This window comes from Halichoerus grypus, chromosome 8, assembly GCF_964656455.1.
Source record: "Halichoerus grypus chromosome 8, mHalGry1.hap1.1, whole genome shotgun sequence".
In the NCBI taxonomy this organism is placed as follows: domain Eukaryota; kingdom Metazoa; phylum Chordata; class Mammalia; order Carnivora; family Phocidae; genus Halichoerus; species Halichoerus grypus.
Genome location: NC_135719.1, coordinates 25,329,362 through 25,347,877, shown reverse-complemented (window position 1 = coordinate 25,347,877; position 18,516 = coordinate 25,329,362). Strand labels below are relative to the sequence as shown.

The window sequence follows — 18,516 nt, the reverse complement described above, 5'->3', positions numbered from 1 at the left end:
CGGAGAGAGGTCCTAGTGGGGTAGAGGGCGCATGGGGTGGGTGTGAATTCCTCCTTCTTCTGCCTTTTGTTCTATGGAGGCCTTCAGGGGATTGGATGATGCCCCTTGGGGAGGACCATCTACGTTACTGCATCCACAGATTCAGATGCTAATCTCATCCGGAAACCCCCTCACAGACACACCCAGAAATAACCCTTAGGTCAGTCAAGTTGACACAGAAAAGTAACCATCAGAGATGCGTAGATGGTTAGAAAGCCTGTTTTGCTAAATGGTGAGAAATTAATAGAGGTTTCAGTTTTTTCATAGTTCTGTGAGGAAGTTAAAATAGTTTTGCCTCTGGCCCTGAGAAGAGAGCTCTGCGGGGCATCTGGGGGGCTCAGTCGGTTGAGCGTCTGCCTTTGGCTCAGGTCATGATCCTGGGGTCCTGGGATTGAGCCCTGAGTCAGGCTTCCTGCCCAGTGGGAAGCCTGCTTCTCTCTCTTCCCCCCCAACCCTGCTCCTGTGCTCTCCCTCTTGCTCTTCTCTCTCTCTCTCAAATACATAAATAAATAAATAAAATCTTTTTAAAAAATGAAGAAAAAGAAGAGAGCTCTGGGTTTGGAATCAGGATGCTGAGATTTGGGCCTGGCTTCGTTGTTCTTCATGTGACCTCAGGGAAGCCCCTTCTCCTCTCTGGGCCTCAGTTCAGCCATTAGAGGGAGCGGGCGGGGTGTAGTGAGGAGAGCTGGCTTTCGAAGCAGGAACAGACAAGGTTTCAAGTCCCAGCACCACTCCTTATAGCAGCTGATGGCCAGTATGTGTGTCTCCATCTGAAGTTGGAATAATTCATGGGAATGCATATAAAGTCATGGTCTATATTGAGTACATGGCCCCTCTCCATCTTAGCACTAACAGAGAATGGAGATGAGACTGTGTGCCCTGTCCCCTGACATACAGGACTGTGTGAGGCTCGGAGGAAGGTGATTTACATGGAAAGACTTTGTTCAGAGCAGGGTACAGTTTGCAAGAGTTGTAGCTGTCCTGGTGCTTCCTGTTTGCATCCAGAGCTCTTATACCCTGGCAAAGGATCAGTCTCCCTCAGCACATCATTCCATATCAGGTGTCACCCAGGAACGTCATAGTGGGGGCATATCAGAACCTTTAAATGCCCAGAAAGACCCTGTGCCCCGAGACAGTTGACAATTGGATTGTATTTAGGTGAGGACAACCCTTATAAAAAGATGTCATCAATGCTGAGCAGATGCTAAGTTAGGCGCAACTTTTAAGGGCCCTGACTCTGTTTCCTTGGCATGACGTTGGCTAAGGCATCCCCCATACCTTGGCTGTACCCATTGTTCCCATCCCAGCTGCTTTCTGCCCTGCCTACTCCTAAAGAACCCCTAGTTCAGAAAGCTGAGTTAGCATGCCCTCCCCCACCCGCTTGGCCCGCTGTGGGATTTCATAGGCTGGGTCTTCACCCCATTCCTCCAGGCCCAGTGGCCTTAAGAGAGAGGCTGTACCAGAAACCCCAAAATTTTTGTAAAAATCTTCCATTCCTCTTCTTTATCAGGTACCCCGCCATCCTACCTGGTGGTAGTCATGAGCTTTATCTCTCTTTGCCCCCTTCCTCTGTCTTATCATTGAGGAATGGGGGACTTTGCCAGGCCTCTGCAAACAGGCTGCCGAGGGATATGTGGGTCTCAGCACATCAGACGGTTATGGGCCCTGACACATCCCTGGAGAGAGAGGTCTTTATGTCCGATCTCTGTCATCCAACAACATCCCATGGGGCAGGCAATGGTAGAAGGACCAGAAAGAGAATGCTGGTGTTCTCATGCCTCCTGGCTCCAGTGCCCCTTCTCAGTCATGCCTTTCCAGAATGATACCTTCAGTACACCTCGACAGGGCTCTGACTCTGGGCCAAGATCTCTGCTAGGTCTAGGCTTATAGGTGACAAGCAAAAACAGATAAAGTCCTTGCCCACTCTCAACGGGCACAGTTCTGCCAACTTCCGTTGGTCTTCTCCTGGATGCCTCAAACCTGACTCTTCCCAGACTGTGATCTCTCCTCCCAGCACACATCTCCACTCCACATTAACAGCACCATCCTCCATCACCTTGCTCCAGTCCAAAGCTCCTGAGTCCATGAATGGTCCCCTTGTCCCTCTCTTCCTCCTCCACATGCTCTTGTGATAAGAATGGCGAATGCAGCGAGCCTGCACCATGTGCCGGGTTCCCTTTTCGGCATTTACAGGCAGTAAAGCATTGAATGCTGCCCTACAGGACAGGTACTCTTTTTCGCCCCACTGGTTAGAAACTGAGTCATGGAGAGGTTAGGTAACTTGCCCATGGTCACGTAGCTGGTGTAGAGCCCAGCGGCAAGGCTCCATTGTTCTCTCAGACCTTTTGCAGCGGCCTCCCTGCTTCCCACACGCTCCCTGCCCTCTGGATTCATTCTCCACACAGAGCCAGAGAGATCCACTTAAGTAAAATTCCAGTTCTCTCTCTTCCTGCTACAGCCCTTTCCATCGTTCCCCGCTGCACTTAGAATAAAGTCCATACTCTTGACCATGGCCTCTCTATTCGTTTCCTGGGGCTGCCATCATAAGTTACCACAACTTGGTGTCTTGAAACAGCAATTTATCCTCTCCACGTTGTAGAAACCAGAAGTCTGAAGTCAGGGTGTTGGCAGGGTTGATTCCTTCTTGAACCTGAAGGAGGATTCATCACGCCCGTGCCTCCCTCGACCTTCTGGTGTCTGCTGGCGCCCTCTGGTATGCTTTGCCTTTGTAGACTTGTCTCTGTCTTCACGTGGCCTTCTCTGGTCTTCTGAGGACACCTGTCACTGGATTTAGGGCCCACTCCAAGTCAGGATGATCTCCTCTCCTACTTAAGAGATCCTCAATTATATCTACCAAGACCCTTTTTCCAAGAAGGTTCTAGGTGGACTTATCTTGGAGGGGAAGCGGCCACCATTCAACCCACTGCAGCCCTCTTTTCTGTCCTCAGATACAGTACTCCAAGCTCCAGACCTTTGTCAGTATTCCTTTCCCTCTCCCCAGCTTGCCTGTGCCCCTCCTTGGGCCTCTAAGGAAATGTCTTCTCAGGCCTCCTTCCTGACCACCTTGCACAAGGCAGGGTGCCTGCTTTACACTCCCTCTCAGCGTCCTTTTCCCACATTACAGGTAGGATAACAATTTGTAATTACCCTTATGTCCTTGGTCGCTTGTTTTCACCTTGTCCTCCCCACCCCCCACTGGTCTTGGAGCTCCATGAAGGCGACCCCAGGCGGGGCACCATTCTCCTTTCCGTGCTTCTAGCAGAAGAGCCCTACCTCACTACTTGGAGGCATGCTTGCTGAGAAGGACCAGTCTCTGTTTTGCCAGGGCCCCCAGAACACACCCTTAATACTGCTTTTCCCCCCGAAACATGAAGGTCATTGTAAATTATTAGGCCAAGAAGGCAGATGACCAGCTAGCCACCCTTTCTTGTACTGTCTCACCTCACGGAGGCCCAGGTGCTGTGGACAGGCCTGAGTCGGGGCTCAGGTTCCCCTGCATATGAGAGTCCCCTTTCCCCCGTGCCTGCTCTGCCCCCAGGGAGGTTGTAGCCCACAGCAAGGGCTGCTCAGGGCCCTCTCCAGAACAAACTCCGAAATGTCACCCAGCCTTGTTCATCCCGAGTGAGAGAAACAGTATGTCTTTGCTTCTGTAATATTTCTTCCTGGGTAACCTGTCCAATCTTGTACAATAACAGTGTAGCTCTGTTTCTCTTTCTCCCTGGCAGTGTTCTCCAAGGTTCCTCCCTTCAGGGAAGCACCCCAGGTGAACGGGAAGAGAAGGGCCCGGTCTTGGGTGGGCAGTTTAGCAGCAGCCCCCGGGGTTTCTGGGGGATCACGCAGGATATAGACAGTGTTTTGTGAACTCCGGGCAACAGTTGTCAGCCTGCTTTTGCAGAGAGGTCTGACGTGGTGATTGTTACAAAGCACAGCTGATCGAGGCCCTGGAGCCAATCTCTGACCAAAACAACGTCTTCTTCCTGGCTCACTCCTCACCTCACCAGGCTCACTGCCTTCAGATTTCCCGAGGATGTCCAAGTCTCACTGCCGTGTACATCTTGGACTTGGAACGCCCCCCCCCAACCCTCTCCCTACCCCCTTCACTTTATATTCCTGGCTCCTTCCCTGTCCTCTGCAGCTGGTTTATTCACTGTCCAAAAACACTGGCAAGAGAGTCCTCTCCCCCACCCCACCTTTTTCTTTCTCTAGTCCTGATCTTTACAACTCTTGGAATTTGTATTTCTTGCTGTCTGACATCAGGGGGGACCATCCAGGTTTTTAATGCAGCTCCCTAGGCTCGTCCTTTCCTGCCACAGTTTGTATTCGCTATTGGTGGGCATTTCTGCCCAAAGACTGCAAGGCAGAAAGTTCATCTCTCATTTGAATTCTGGTACCCCATCAGAAGGCTTGTGTTTTGGGGGGGGAGAGCTGGAGAGTAGAGTCGAGAGAAAAGGCTCAGATGGTCTTGTGTGAAGGGCCCGCTGTCAGAGCTCGAGAAGGACGAGAAGGTGAGTGGAACATAGAAATGGAATGCACTGGGGTCACTGAGCAGCATTGCTCCGAAGGCAGCCAGCCTCCTAAGACCCAGTGGGAGGCCTGGGGGTGGGCAGTGACGTTATATGCCTGTAATTGCTTTTTGCTTCCAAAGTGAAACCCCCGGATGCGCGCTTTCAACACGCCAGTGACCTGGTGTTCCCACAGATGGATTTTTAAATTCTCAGCCTTTTACACTTGAGTCTAAGTCACATGTGTGACTTGGATACCTTGCAGAGGAGGCCTTAAAACTAGGATGTCTGCTGCCCTGAAAGGGCATTAGCAGCCCTGCACTACTCCTGACATCTGGAGGGGCCGGCCATCCACTAAGCCACCTGTGTCTCTGAATGGTGAGCAGATCTGAACCGCTGCTGTGACTTACCTTACAGTGTATTTTCACTGACTAGAACAGAGCAAAAAAAAAAAAAGGCGGGGGGGTCCCTCAGCCGGAGTGTTTCTCTTCCTCCTATCCCGAGTCTGTGTGTTCATCCACTGAAGGAAAAGTGCCGTGTGATCCTGTTCATCTCGGTAAACCTTTGCGGCCTCCCTGCTCCACCCTCGGTCTGCCCAGAGCACTCCAGGCCCCATCCTAGCAAGAGACAGCCGGTCCTGTCCTACAGGAGCTCCCTTTTCTCTCCACACTTGCAGTCTCTCACCAGAGCCTCTCTACCCTATTTTTTTTTTCCTTATGTTTAAACATCTTTATTAAGGTACAGTATACAGAAAAGCCCACCTATGCCAGAGCGTGGCTCGTGCTGCACCACTGCTCATCGTAGGCAGGGGTGTGCGCTGGGCACGCGGGCAGGTGCCTGCGGGGAGGGGTCATTGGCTTCGAGGGCGCATGCGTGTGACTGCATGGGGGCGTGGTTTTGCCGCGCAGCCCTGCCAAATCAACAGCTGTGGGCCACAGGGAGCTTCCCTGTGCTCTTAACCTCACCAGTGCTCTGGGTTGTCCGTGTTTTCCATGGTGGCCTTTCTGGTGGGTGTGTAGTGGTTATCTCCCTGACGTTCTCGTTTGCATTTCCTTTCCAAGTAAGGAGCACCTGTGAGCATAGTTTGTGCCTGTGTTTGCCATTTGGATATCTTTTCTTGTGACGTGCCCATCTAAGTCATTTGGTTTCATATCTGAACTTCTATTTTATCCATGTTTAGGAAGTCCCAACCGAGTACAAACAGAATTTGAGGATTGATGCTGGAGAAGCATCTTGAAAAATCCATCACATCCCAGATGACGGTACTAGTAGGTCAGGCCGGCTTCTCAGCCTCCCTCCCAGTCTGCTCCTGCTGCATCCAGGAGCTCTTGGGAGTCACACTTCTTATGTCCACCTCATACTTACCACTGAGCTTTGATTTAACGTATTAGAGCTTTGATTTCCTCATCTGAAGGATGCAGTCAGGAACCTCCTCAGATTCTTTGCAGAGATTTGACAGGGGAATGGTTATAAAGAACAGGTAAGGTGTAAGCCCTCCGGCCATATTAGACTGTAATCATGGTGTAGGTAAAAGTGCCTCTGTCCTTATCATTTCTCACCCATGTCCTGAGTTGACCAAACTTCACTTCAAGATGAGATTTCAAATTCCTGTGTCACCTCCCCTTTTATTTTCATGAGTTCTCATGCTTGGAGCCTGAGCGGCAGAGCCTGTCAGGCTTGTCTCTGCCTTGCAGCCCTCATAGGAAAGGCTGAGGGAAGGACACAGACCTAATTCTAGCTCTACAAAATGAACAACTTTATTGTACCATGAATTCTGTTATTTCAGCTGTCCCTCATTTTAGCCATGTCAAGCTTGGTTTCTGTTGTTTTAGTCTTCCTAGACATCTTTTTACTCTATCCACACTACGTAGGCCAGAGAAACTTACCAGAGTGAATGAGGAACCTCAGCTCTCTGCTCCTCAGACTTTGGGAGGGTGATCTCTCCTGCCTGTGTTTGCCAGCCCCAATACAGCATCTCCTGAAGGCCCTTGTGTCCATACGACTCAGGCTTGGCACACTCATCCAATGTGGATTCCTGTAAAGTTGGTCCCCTTCTTCCAAGTCCTCCCACAGAACTTGTTTGTAAGCCATTTATGGACCTCCCCATCAGACACCCCCTCCCCACACAAAGATTCTCCTCTGTCTTCCTTATGGCACATATGGAGGGCCTCTTTTTGTTGTCTCACACCAACATATACCTGGGAGGCCATCACTAATGTCATGGTAACTCTTAGATGACCTGTATTATAGACACAGTCATGAAGAGTGAGTGGGCTGAGGGCAGGGTCCTGCCATGGATTGACATACTGGGATGATTTGGGTAACAAATCGCACTGTTCATGAATTGTTTCTCTCTTTTTCCCATGTGGTTCAAATAGTGACCCAAGGGAAAGCTGAAAAAAAAAAAACCAAAAAGCTCTTCAGTCTTTTTTTTTTTTGAACAGGGGAAGTTTGATGTAAAAAAGCATTAGCTATAACAGGTGGTTGGAGTAATGGGAATTAGCTGCTAAGAGATAAAAGAGAACACAGGAAGAACACTGGAAGAACAAACATAGAAAGGGGCCACTCTCTTCGGGTTTGAGGCAGAGCACCCAAGGAAGGAACAAATATGGACGAAGGTGCCTCCGCACCCCCACACACACCCAGGGATGAGATTCCTTGGACTTTGTTGGAGAGGATGAAACCAAGGCCCATTGGATGACAGAGAAGTTTGCAGAGGTGCTGCACTGATGGAACCTTCTGGAAAGTCACACTAAGGGGTATTAGGGAAAGCTGCCCAAGGGGAGAAACAGCATCTGAAACCAGGCTGGGAATTTTCCCAAAGCATTGGTGTGCTTGGAAGCTGCCCTCTGGGATGAATGCTGCCCAGAGGGAGGTGGCGTGAATCACAGACCACCACAGGAATCTGCTGAGAGAAATTAAATACCAGGACCAGCACCAAAAGTCTGTTCTGTCTCTAGAGTCTCTCTAGTACCTTGTACTGACAAAGCTTAGCATCATACCTACTTGACTGGAGATCTTTAATTCCTCATATGGCTTCAAGTCACTATCTAGCATCCTTTCATTTGAACCTGAAAGACCCTCTTTAGTGTTTCTTGTAGAGCATGTGTGGTAGTAAAAACAAAACATAAAAACTTCCTCAGTTTATCTGGAAATGTCTGAATTTCTCCCTCATTTTTGAATGACGGTTTTGCTGGATATAGAATTCTTAGTTGATAGATTTTTTTTTTTTTTTTTTGAAACTTTGAATGTATCAACCTACTGTCTTCTGGCTTCCAAAATTTCTGATGAGAAATAGGCTCATGATTTATTAAGATTCTCTTATATGTGTTGTGTTGCCTCTCTCTTGCTGCTTTCAAGATTCTCTATTTTTTGACAGCTTAATTGAAAAGTATATCAGTGAATTTATCCTACTGGGACTTTGTTGCGCTTCGTGTATTTGTACATTCATGTCTTTCTTCAAATCTGGGAAGTTTTCAGCCATTATTTCTTCAAATAATCTCTGTTCCTCTCTCTTCACCTTCTGAGACTCCCATAATGCGTATGTTGGTCCTCTTGGTGCTTTACCGCAGATGCCCTCTGTTCACTTTTCTTCATTCTTTTTCTTTTCACACCCCCCCCCCAGACTTAATAATTTCAATTGCCCTATATTCAAATTTTTTAACTCTTTCTTTTGCCTGCTTAAATCTGCTTCTGAACCCACCTGGTGAATTTTTCGTTTCAGTTATTGTATTTTTCAATCCTGGAATTTATTTTTCCTTTCTGTAATTTCTTTCTCTATTGATTTTCTCATTTTTCTCATACATCATTTTCCTGTCTTTATTTATGTCATCCATTAGTACTTGGAGCATTTTTAAGACAGTTGTTTTAAGTCTTTGCCTAATAAGCCCAACATTTGAGTTTTCTCGGGCACCGTTTCTGCTGGTATATTTCGTTTCTTTAAGTGGGCCATACTTTTCTTTTCTTTTATATGCTTTGTGATTTTTTTGTTGAAAACTGGACATTCGAATCTTATAATGTAACTCTGATAATCAGCCTCTCCCTTTCTGGATTTTCTGTTTCTTTGCTATTGAAAGGCTTCTCTGTGCTGGGGATCAACCTGATGTAAAAGCATAAGGTATTCTCAAGCCTTTTATAGCCTTCATCTTTTCCAGGGCATACCTGGTGGCTTCCTAAATTTTCCCATATGTGCAGCTGCTTTTGAATGACTTAATCCTTGCATATCTGGCTCCCGAAAGGGGAAAAAGAGAAAAAAAAAAAACGTATTGCTCATTGAAATTCCTTGGAAGTCCCTTCAGCTCACAGGAGTTGCAACAGTGGTGGCCACCCTCTGTTCCTGCACCTCAGAAATCAAAAGCAGCACTAAACAATCAGAACAGAGAACCCCAGTATTTGGCGAATAAGGTTCTTATTGTCCACCCTGGCTCTAGCCAGCCACACCAGGCACAGCTGCCTCCCATGGGGCTAGAGTGTGGGGGACAGATAGCCACTACCACAATGAAGGCTAAAATGTATCTAAATTAACCACAACTTACCAGCCAAGCTTTGCCCAGAAGGCAGCACATCAAATAGACTCCAGAATTTCAAAATAGTTACTTCAGACCATTTTTGCCAATACAGTTGTTGTCTAAGTGTGGAGAGGTGGATTCCTGGTGCTTCTTACTCCACCGTCTTCCCTAACTTTGCTCTCTGTTTTGGTCTTTTTAAGAAAAATTTTGATAATTTAGTTCAACTCAGTCTACTGTTTGTTAAAGACTAGCCTGTGCAAGGTTCTCTGTGTGAGGCTGCAGAAAAATAGGAGGAAGACAGTAATCTAGCTCACCATTTCACAAGATTGATGATAAGCAGCATAGCAGAGACCCAAGCAGGGTCAAAAGAGGCTCCAGGTAGGAAATAAAAAGAGGCTTCAGGGTGGAGGTGGCCTCAAGGATGGACGGAGAGTTGGGGGGTGGGGGAAGATGGGGCGTTGGGCTAGATGGGGGCTGAAAGGGAACTTGCCCATGGGAGAAAGTTGGTTAGAGAGAAGAAACAGGGTAAACAGAGTTCAAGAGGAAAGCACCCTGAGGCACATGAGGTATCCCATGGGCTATCCCCCTCTAGGCCCACTTTCTGCTGGATCCAGAAGTTGTCTTCGCATGTTTAATCTCTCCACCCATCTGCCACAAGGCATAAAGGTAGTTGGCTTATGAGGATCAGTCAGATGTACATCTGGAAAAATCAGTTGTTAGAGATGGGTACAATGGAAGCTAAAATAAAGCTTAGTGGCAACTCAGGAGGTTAATTACATGAGGTACACAAATCTCAGTTCACACCCTAACTGGAAAATGTAGCTTTCTTCATTTTCCTAGAAACCAATTTTTATTTGCATTTGTATTTTTGATGTTTTAATTTGTATTTTTGAATTCCATTCTAGTTCAGGTTGGATCCCTAATCAGTTCAGGAGTTTTTGCCCCATATTCCCTGAGTCTACAACTAAATTCAGTGAGGATGCATCTGATCCTTGTGTCGTCTGGTATATCTGTCTTCTAAGGGCTGCCATAACACACTGGGTGGCATAAACAACACAAATTTATTCTCTTTTAGTTCTGGAGACCAGAAGTCCAAGATCAAGGTCTTGGAAGGGTTGGTTCCTTCAGAAGGCTGTGAAGGAGAATCTGTTCTGTGCCTCTGTCCTGACTTCTGTGTGGCTTACTGGTGATCTTTGGCATTCCTTAGAATATAGAAACATCACCTGGATTTCTGTCTTCATCTTTGCATGGTGTTCTCCCTCTGTGTTTCCATCTCCAGATTTCCCCTTTCTATAACAATACTAGTCATATTGGGTTAGGAGCTCACCCTGTTCTAGTATGATCTCATCTTAATTAATTACATCTGCAGTGGTCCTATTTTTAAATAAGGCCACATTCTGAGGCACTGGGGTTAGGACTTCAGCATATGATTTTAGGATGGACACAATTCAACCCATAACTTCTCACCATACAGCATCTGCTGCCTCACCCATCCCTTCTCTGGTCCCAGCCGTGGGAACTCGCCTGTTGCAGAGATGTCCCTCCTGCTGGTCCACATGGCTTTTCCCCTCTCTCTTTCTTCCATACTGTGCTTTGTGGTACAGGAATCCATTCATCTGTCCACACTCGGCATTCAGGCCCAGGGCTCTTGGGAGATTCTGTCTCCCTAAACATGCCATGCAATCATTTCTCTGAGATCCAGCTGCCTCCCTGATGTTCTGGGAAGGAAAAAGAACAAAAGGTCTCTCTGTTCTTAGATCCCATAAACCTTAGAGAGGTTTTGCTGTTTCCTGACTTGGAGATCAGAACTCAGGGCCCCTCTCTGGGGCCACCAGTGTGTATAACCTCTCAAGGCTGCCGCCATGCCCAAGTGAGGGAGAGGTTGTCTGGTGTACATGAGGTGGGCATAGAGGTAAGAGTGGAGCCTTTCTTCCTGCTCCAGACATTTTCTCCAACATATTTATGCAGACCAGGAACCGGGAAATAATGGCCCATGGACCAAATCTGGTACACCACCTGGTTTTATAAATAAAGTTTTATTGGCACACAGCTATGCCCTTTTGGCTCTGCACTGTCTTTGTACAACAGTGGCAGAGTTGGGGAGTTGGGACAGAGACTGCATGGCCCACAAAGCCAGAAATATTCACCTTTGCAAAAGAAGTTTGTAGACCCCTGATGACACAAAAGCCTAAGAACTTCTGCTGTGATCTCTCTCCCCTGAAGCAGTGATCATAGGGTGGCCTCATTGTCTGACGACAGGGAATGGCAAAGGGAGGAAAAGAAATACTCAGTGTGGTTATTATGGAGTGGTTATTGTGTCAAAACTATTGTCCTGCCAACTGGTGTATGCAATTTGTGAAAAGCCGTTGAGCAAAACAGTTGTGATTTGTGTTCTTTTCCCCTCGATGCTGAATTTCAGTAAAAAGTTTGGGGAGAAAACAATCGTACTGCATCATGGTGATTTTGGCAACATGGAAATGAAGGGAACCACTGAGGTTGCTTGCGTCAGGGTCCTGTGAGGACACCCCAGGGCTTCATGGAACAGCTGGGCAGACCCCACATTTCAGCCAGCCCCCAGTATCCTCCTGCTCCTACTCAGTGCCCCTCACACATGGGCTTGGCCAGAGAACACAGCTGGGTATCCAGAACTGCTTAGAACCCCAGTCTAAGCACAGAGCCTCAGGGACCCAGGATGCGTCTTTGACCACTCGTGGTCTCACACTTGCCCAAGTATCCAAGTAAAGGTTGTAGAGCCGGGATCTGGCAGGTCTCTACCCAAAGCCGTTGAACAAGTTAATCAATCATTCTGATTCTCTGCATTACAAAGTTAAATGAGAGCTGTTTACTCATCCTGAAACTTAGTGACCTCCAGAGTGGACCTGGGAGCCATGTAAAGATCTTTGTTTTATAGAAGACCAAAAAAACAAAACAGAACAAAAACAAAAAACCCACACACACTAAAAATTCCCCCTTGGGCTTTTCAGTGTTACAAATGGCCAAATTTTAAGTTCAGATGAAAGACCCAATTTGTGGATCTTGCTGAACTGATACTCACCATATTCTATTTCCAGATGACCCTGATTTACAGTTCTTGGATGCATTTTTTCTGACGGCTCACTTAAACATGCCGTCAGCATGGGACTGGGATTGCTGAGATATGGTGTGGAAGAGCAGAGGGAGGTTGCTTTGGAAACCTTGCCCGGCCCCTCCCCCTCCTGGCAAGAGAGGCAAAAAACCGAGCCCCCCTGCTGTTTCCACAGCACTGTCTGGGTAACTCAGACCTTTCTCTTCCTTCTAGCCCTGGGCCTGGGGGCACGCACTGCCTGGGAGCCAGTGTGGAGCATGCTGTCTGCGAGAACCTTCCCTGCCCCAAGGGCCTGCCCAGCTTCCGGGACCAGCAGTGCCAGACACACGACCGGCTGAGCAGCAAGAAGAAGGGCCTGCTGACAGCAGTGGTGGTTGATGGTAAAGGCATATGGCACGTGCTTTCACAGTGCCCCCCCTTCTCCTCCCAAGAATGTAAACACCTCCCAAGAATGTAAAAACCCCACAGGGCTCCCCCTTCCCAGCCATCCATCCAATGGGACGCTCCAGCCCCACTGTGCCAGTCAGCAGTGGACCGGCTTCTCGAGCAGTGGGGTTGAACTTGGATGACCCAGCTCTGGGAGAGTTCTTAAAAGCAGCTGTGCGGCGGGCAGCAGACCAGAATCGTCCTGCACCCCCATTTGCAGCAAGGTGGGGGTGCTGGCAGCCTGCCGCCTAGTGCCATGTGCTGAGGGGCCCAGGGCCAATTTTGAGGAGAGTAAGGTTCTGCAGGCGCAGGGTGGTGGCTTTCTGTGTCTGCTCTCTCTTTCCAACGTTGATGCTTTCTTGCATTTCTTTTCTTGGTTCGTTTTGGGTTGGCTTTCACTCCTTGACTAGAGTGTTTGGAAAAAAAAAGTTTTGAGGACAATTTACAACTCAGAGATGATGATAGGCACAGGTCACGTTTTCCATCCAAGAGCTTTCTCCCGAATCAGGGGACTCTGCCCCATGGTCTGTTGCAAGCATTTCCAGTAGCTGATCAAATTCTAGGTGGTATATCATGTCTGTAGGATTTGTAATGTTTATTTATTGTTGATAAGGACCACCTACCCCCCATGGCCTAGTTCAAGGTCTTTTACACTTAAAATTCTCATCTTCAGGAGACAAGACTGTGTCGTGATGATGACGATACAGTCCTATTTGTTGAGCACCCCGTAGGCCAGGCCCAAGTTAGCTCTGCATCCGTCATCTCAATTACTATGCAGAACGAGCCATGCAAAGATGAGAGGTCACAGGTTATATGACACATCAAAGTTCCTGCAGCTGATAAGGAGCAGGGAGGGACCCCCATTCTGGAGGAGCTGACTCAGTAAATAACCAGCTATCATCTGGCTTCCAATATTCGAGTAAGACAGAGAGAGCATGACTTCATAAGTGTCAAGTGAAGAGGCTTTAATAAGAACTACAGTGACTGTGCCTGATTTTTAACAGCCTCTAAAGTCTTTTGCAGGAGTATGAGGTTCCTGTGCCAGGCCTTAGGTTTCTTCCTTGTGGTTTGAAGAACCTCTGAAATCTACACCGTGCAGTCTGCTATTACAAGCTCAAGTGTGCGTAGCTGTGCAGAGGTAGGCCCAGTCATCCCAGGGAATAGAGGCCCCAGACCTGCAGCTTTGAACCCAGCAACCTGACCCATCAGCTCCGAACCAAGTTGTAAAGTAACATGGGATGTTCTCAATCGTGGCGGATACTACCAACCCACTCGGCTGTGGGCTCATTTAAAAGCCTCAGGGAGCTCCCCAGACTTTTTTTCCTTTTTAAAAAAGAACACCACTTTTTAGAGCCTTGTAATGGGAGGTGCACCATCGGCTAACCGAGACTTCAAGAGAAGAGCAGCCTACATACCTTCAGCTTTTTCTGCAGATGAGGGAGAGAGGAGACCCGCCCTCCCGAAAGGAACATGTGCAGCTGGAGGCAGGGACTCATGCAGGACCCTCGCTGCTCTCTGCCTGGCCGTTCCTCTGATGCAGGAAGACCCAGGAGGCTTCCATATGTCTCGAGCACATTCGGACCCCTAATCAGGAGAAAGACAGCTCAGGCAGAGGCTGCCCTGTTTCCAGCGCCATGGTGGGGTGGGTTCTGATGAGGAGCAGCCTTGTTTCCAAACCATCAGCTGTCCCAGCCTGCTGGACAGAGACACTTTAGGTCCTCCGTCATGTCCTCTCCTGCTTGTCGGGAGCAGGAAGAGGTCAAATCCAAGAGGGACTCACCCCATCCCCGTTTCCACTCAGCTGTGTGCACAGCATTGTTGTTATTCTTTCCTCAGTCTGCTTCAGCTTTGCATTCTCCAGCTCCTTTATTCAATGCAGAAATCCCACTTAAATGTCTGGTTTTCCACAGATTTCTCCAAGTCCAGATTAAACTTCTATTTTACTTGTAACCATTTTTGGATCGCTGAGCTCCTTGGGTCCCTTATCATCCCAGGGGCTGAAAAGATGTTTGCCCCAGACCCCGCACCCAGGAAGCTTCGCAGGGCAGATGTCTGGGGAAGCTCACCAGGTTCAGAATGTGTCGTGACCCACCTGCTTTTTGTTTCTCTCTACCAAAGCAATAGATAATTACAGCCAGAGTGCGACCGCCTTTGATCTGAAAAGTGCCACCCTCTCTGATAAGGACAGCTAGTGGGCAGTAAGCATTTTGTCTTTGAGGGAGAGACCCCAAATTCAGGCCTTTGCAAGGCTAGCTTGACACATCCCCCTCTGGGGTGGAATTGTCATGACTTCTTGCAGATTTGGTTTTATTTCCCTCTCAAATAGAAACAGAAGCCAGGGTTTTTAAAAGGCACATTTCACAAGGATGAAAACAAAATAACAAATGGCCAATTCAGAGGGCAGGGGAAGAATACAGATTATAAGTTTGCTCCTCTCAAAAATCAGCTTATAAAAGGCACAATTCTAGCTCAGCCGTGATGGGAACGATTCCTGTGGTTGAGCTCTGGGCTTCTCGAAGCCCATTATGACTGCCCTATTCATAGCATTGCTATCACTGTGGAATTCTTTGGCGAGTGACACACGGTTCAAGAAAGGGGAAGCTATATTTTTTCTTTTTTTCTCTTACTGAAAAAAAAAAAAAGAATTCTTGCAGAGGTAGATTTTCCAAGGGAGGGCTCAGGACCACAAATCTATACCACCTCCAAAAGAAGACAAAGGCTCTCCTTAGAAAAGAGTTCTAAGTGGGAAAGCCTTTAGACAGAAACCCAGGGAGATGGCCTGTTGCCAAACCCACCCCATTTCTGCTTTCCCCGTGGAATCTCATTTAAGTGGAAACCTTCAGGATTTCAGTCCTTCCTGCCCAAGCCAGCAGGCCACGTGCCCACTGAAGTGTCGGAGGGCTTGGCTAAGGCCGTGTCTGGACCTGGAGGTGCATTTCCAGCTCGTCCCAAGCACGGCAGAACCCCCTCTGGGTCTGAGCCTTACAGGGTATGGAGGGTATGATGGTTAGGGACTCTCTGACCCCAGTTCAGCCAAGCTGACTGGAGTTGCTTGATGAAAAAGAAGTTGTTGCAAAGACGCAGGGTGTCTCAGATCCCAAGGGCTGGGGTCTGAGGACAGGGCCTCTGAAAATATCAGGACCCTTTCTCCAAGCCCACCACAGTTTGTGTTTGTGAGTCATTTCTTCCTGTTCCCAACTGAAAACTGGCTTTCTCATGACTTATCCACATGTAGGCCAAACGGTGGCCCACAACACCTTCATCCTTTATCTGAATCCTTTGGGGCCAGATGTGGCCAAAGCGTTTTTGGTGTTAGACAGGTAACAACAGCGCATCAACCATAAATTACTTAATACTCCCAGTGGGGTCCAGGGAAGCACCCCACAGTCTAGAGAAGCACACGGATGTCTCTACCAAATAACCCATGAACAGTTTCTAACTGAGATACTGAACACTACCAACAGCCTCATGTCAGTCAAGGCTGGTTTTGCTGCCAAATGTGTTTGCCACAAATGTAAGAAAATACTCGCAGTTTTCAGAGCTTTTTGGACTTCCAAATTGTGGATAAGGGAATACAGACTTCTTTCAGATTCATCAACCATGAGTAGACACAGCTGCTCTAAATCTGAATTTAGTGCTGATTTTTCAAGAGAGAGACTCTGATTGGTCCACCTGCGGTCAGGTGGCCACTCTTAGTCCAATCAGTTGAGGCCTCGTGGAGCGATCTATGAGGTTGTGATGGAGAGAAAGACTCTGATTGGTACAGCTACAGTCAAGTGGCTTCTGCCGGTCCGATCAACTAAGGCTTGGCTCTGGAGTCATGGCGGGCAGCTTTGGGGACAAGGGACTGAGCAGCCTCCTCTTTATCCCCCACAGATAGCCAGACAGAGCGGGAGTGAGCTTTTGTGATGGCCTCAAAATTCAGTGGTGTCTCTTAGTAAGACCTTGTAACCACTGACAGAGCGAGAACAGCAAGAGTGCTAAGAGCCACAAGTGTCCTCTTCACCATGGAGTACCGGGGGAATCCTCCAAGCCTCCACTAAGCAGATAAGATAATGTGGCTCTCAAGCCCCTGAGCTCATCTCCCCTGCCCTGTCTGTGGTTTCCCCATCCAAGCATGAGTCCTGGCAACAAGTGGGCCAGTGAGAGACCACGAACCACACCAGACAGTCTAGCCTCATTACGATTTCATTTTGGCACCCATCAGCCATGTAAGAGGATGCTCCGAGCTTCTTTCCTTGGAGTGCATGGTTATATAACTCTTAAGAAGATTTGATCTCCTTCTGTACTACTAAGAATGTAAGACACTGTACCCAGAGGGGAATCACGGCACCTCATTTATCTGGGGATTAATTGCCCACACAAGGTAGCTTAGAGGGGAATATTCAGAGAATTTTGAGGGGCTCCTCCTCAAGTTTTATAAAGGTTATCCTGAGTCCCTTTGGGAGATAGTGCCATACCTTCCTAGAAGTGGGGGGGTGCCCTAAATTCTGAGCACAGACCTCATAAAAGGAGATGGACGAATGGAGTTTCAACTGAGCAAAGGAAGGAAGTGTTACCTCTGGACTCTGTTCTGGAGTCTGGGTGCCCCCAGACTGCCCAAGCCGAGGAGGACAGTGTCTGCAGGTGGGAGAGTCCAGTGCAGGTGGAGTTGAGTATACCTGCTTGCCTGGGGTCATGGCCAAAATCCCTCCATCTGAGAATCTCCACTTTCCTGATGTTTATATCAAAGAGCCCAGATAAACAATCTTCATCCCCACCAAGTCTGGTCTTTCTAACTTGCCACAAAAGACCCTCTACTTTTCTACCCAAATCCCATTTCCATTTCTGCTCAAATCAGAGTATACATTCAGAAACCAGAAACATTCATAAAACTGGTGGTTTGCTTTCAGCAATACCATTTTGCCTCTTGGTATTTTGGGGCACCAGAGTTCTCTATTCAAAAAGAAAACAGGCTGGTAGAAGAAAACTAGGCTGGGACAAAGAGGCCCTGCCTGTCAAGGGACTCCGGGTAGCCATGCACCTTCTCTGAGCCTCACATGTCCATCTATAAGATGGAACAATGACAGCACCTACCTGAAATGCATAGATACTAAGAGGAAGCCCAGTGTGTGAAGAAGATACCCCATCCATTCAGACTGGGGGCTAGGGTGCTGCATTCTCCCAGTGGTTCCCCAGGATGCTCACAGGAAACCTCAGGGTCCCCAAGAGCACCTCAAAAATTTTGTCAAATGAACATCCCAGAACCTAATCTCAGTTTACATTTCCGTCTCCCATACTTCTTCCACTGGCTGCGTTCCTGGGTCATTCTGTCTAAATGGAGGGACACCTGCCTCTAGCCTGCTACCTGAGGCATTGGGCCATTCCTTCGACTTTATGCCCTGTCTTCTAACAGCTCAGGCCCATTCATGGGGCTTTTCACAGTCTGCCTCATCCAGGATTCGCTCTGTACTTGTCCATGAGACTACCAGGGCCTTGAAAAACATGCAGTACTCATCTTTCTTTCCCAACAGTGCTCAAAGAGTGTCTTGTGTGATGGAGAGGCTCAATTCCTGTTTTTGAATGCATAAACATTGAAGCATCATTACTTTACTTACCTGGGAAGTTGTTCGTCACAGCACTTTCCCTCCACCTCCACAACTAACTGGAACAGACAAGTTGAACATTTCTACTGAACCTTTGTAGCTTCTTCCAAGTGTTTTAAGGCAAGGCTTCCCACTGGGCATGTTGGTCAGCAGAGCTTCATGGAAGAGGAGTTATGGAAAGCTGCTGAACATGTTGGTGGGTTTGTGAATGTCATTCAATCATGAAAGCCGCAGAGCCTGGGTGAGACAGCACATCAGCTCTGACAAGAACTGTCCAGCTGGAATGCCAAGATCTTCTGAAGCCAAGTCAACTCCAGAAGCCTTTCTCTACCCCTGCACTTGCTCATCTGAGACCACTGGAAGGACCCAGT

The 18,516-nt window shown here is 48.0% G+C and overlaps 1 protein-coding gene across 5 annotated transcripts in view; it reads left to right on the top strand.

Moving 5' to 3' along the window:
- Positions 1-18,516, top strand: part of ADAMTS17 (ADAM metallopeptidase with thrombospondin type 1 motif 17) — a 348,978-nt gene that overhangs the window by 202,565 nt on the left and 127,897 nt on the right. For all 5 annotated transcript variants that reach the window (XM_078078954.1, XM_078078952.1, XM_078078953.1 and 2 more), the window contains exon 13: positions 12,348-12,514. In XM_078078954.1, coding sequence (XP_077935080.1) covers positions 12,348-12,514 — 167 coding nt within the window. The remainder of the gene's footprint in view (positions 1-12,347; positions 12,515-18,516) is intronic.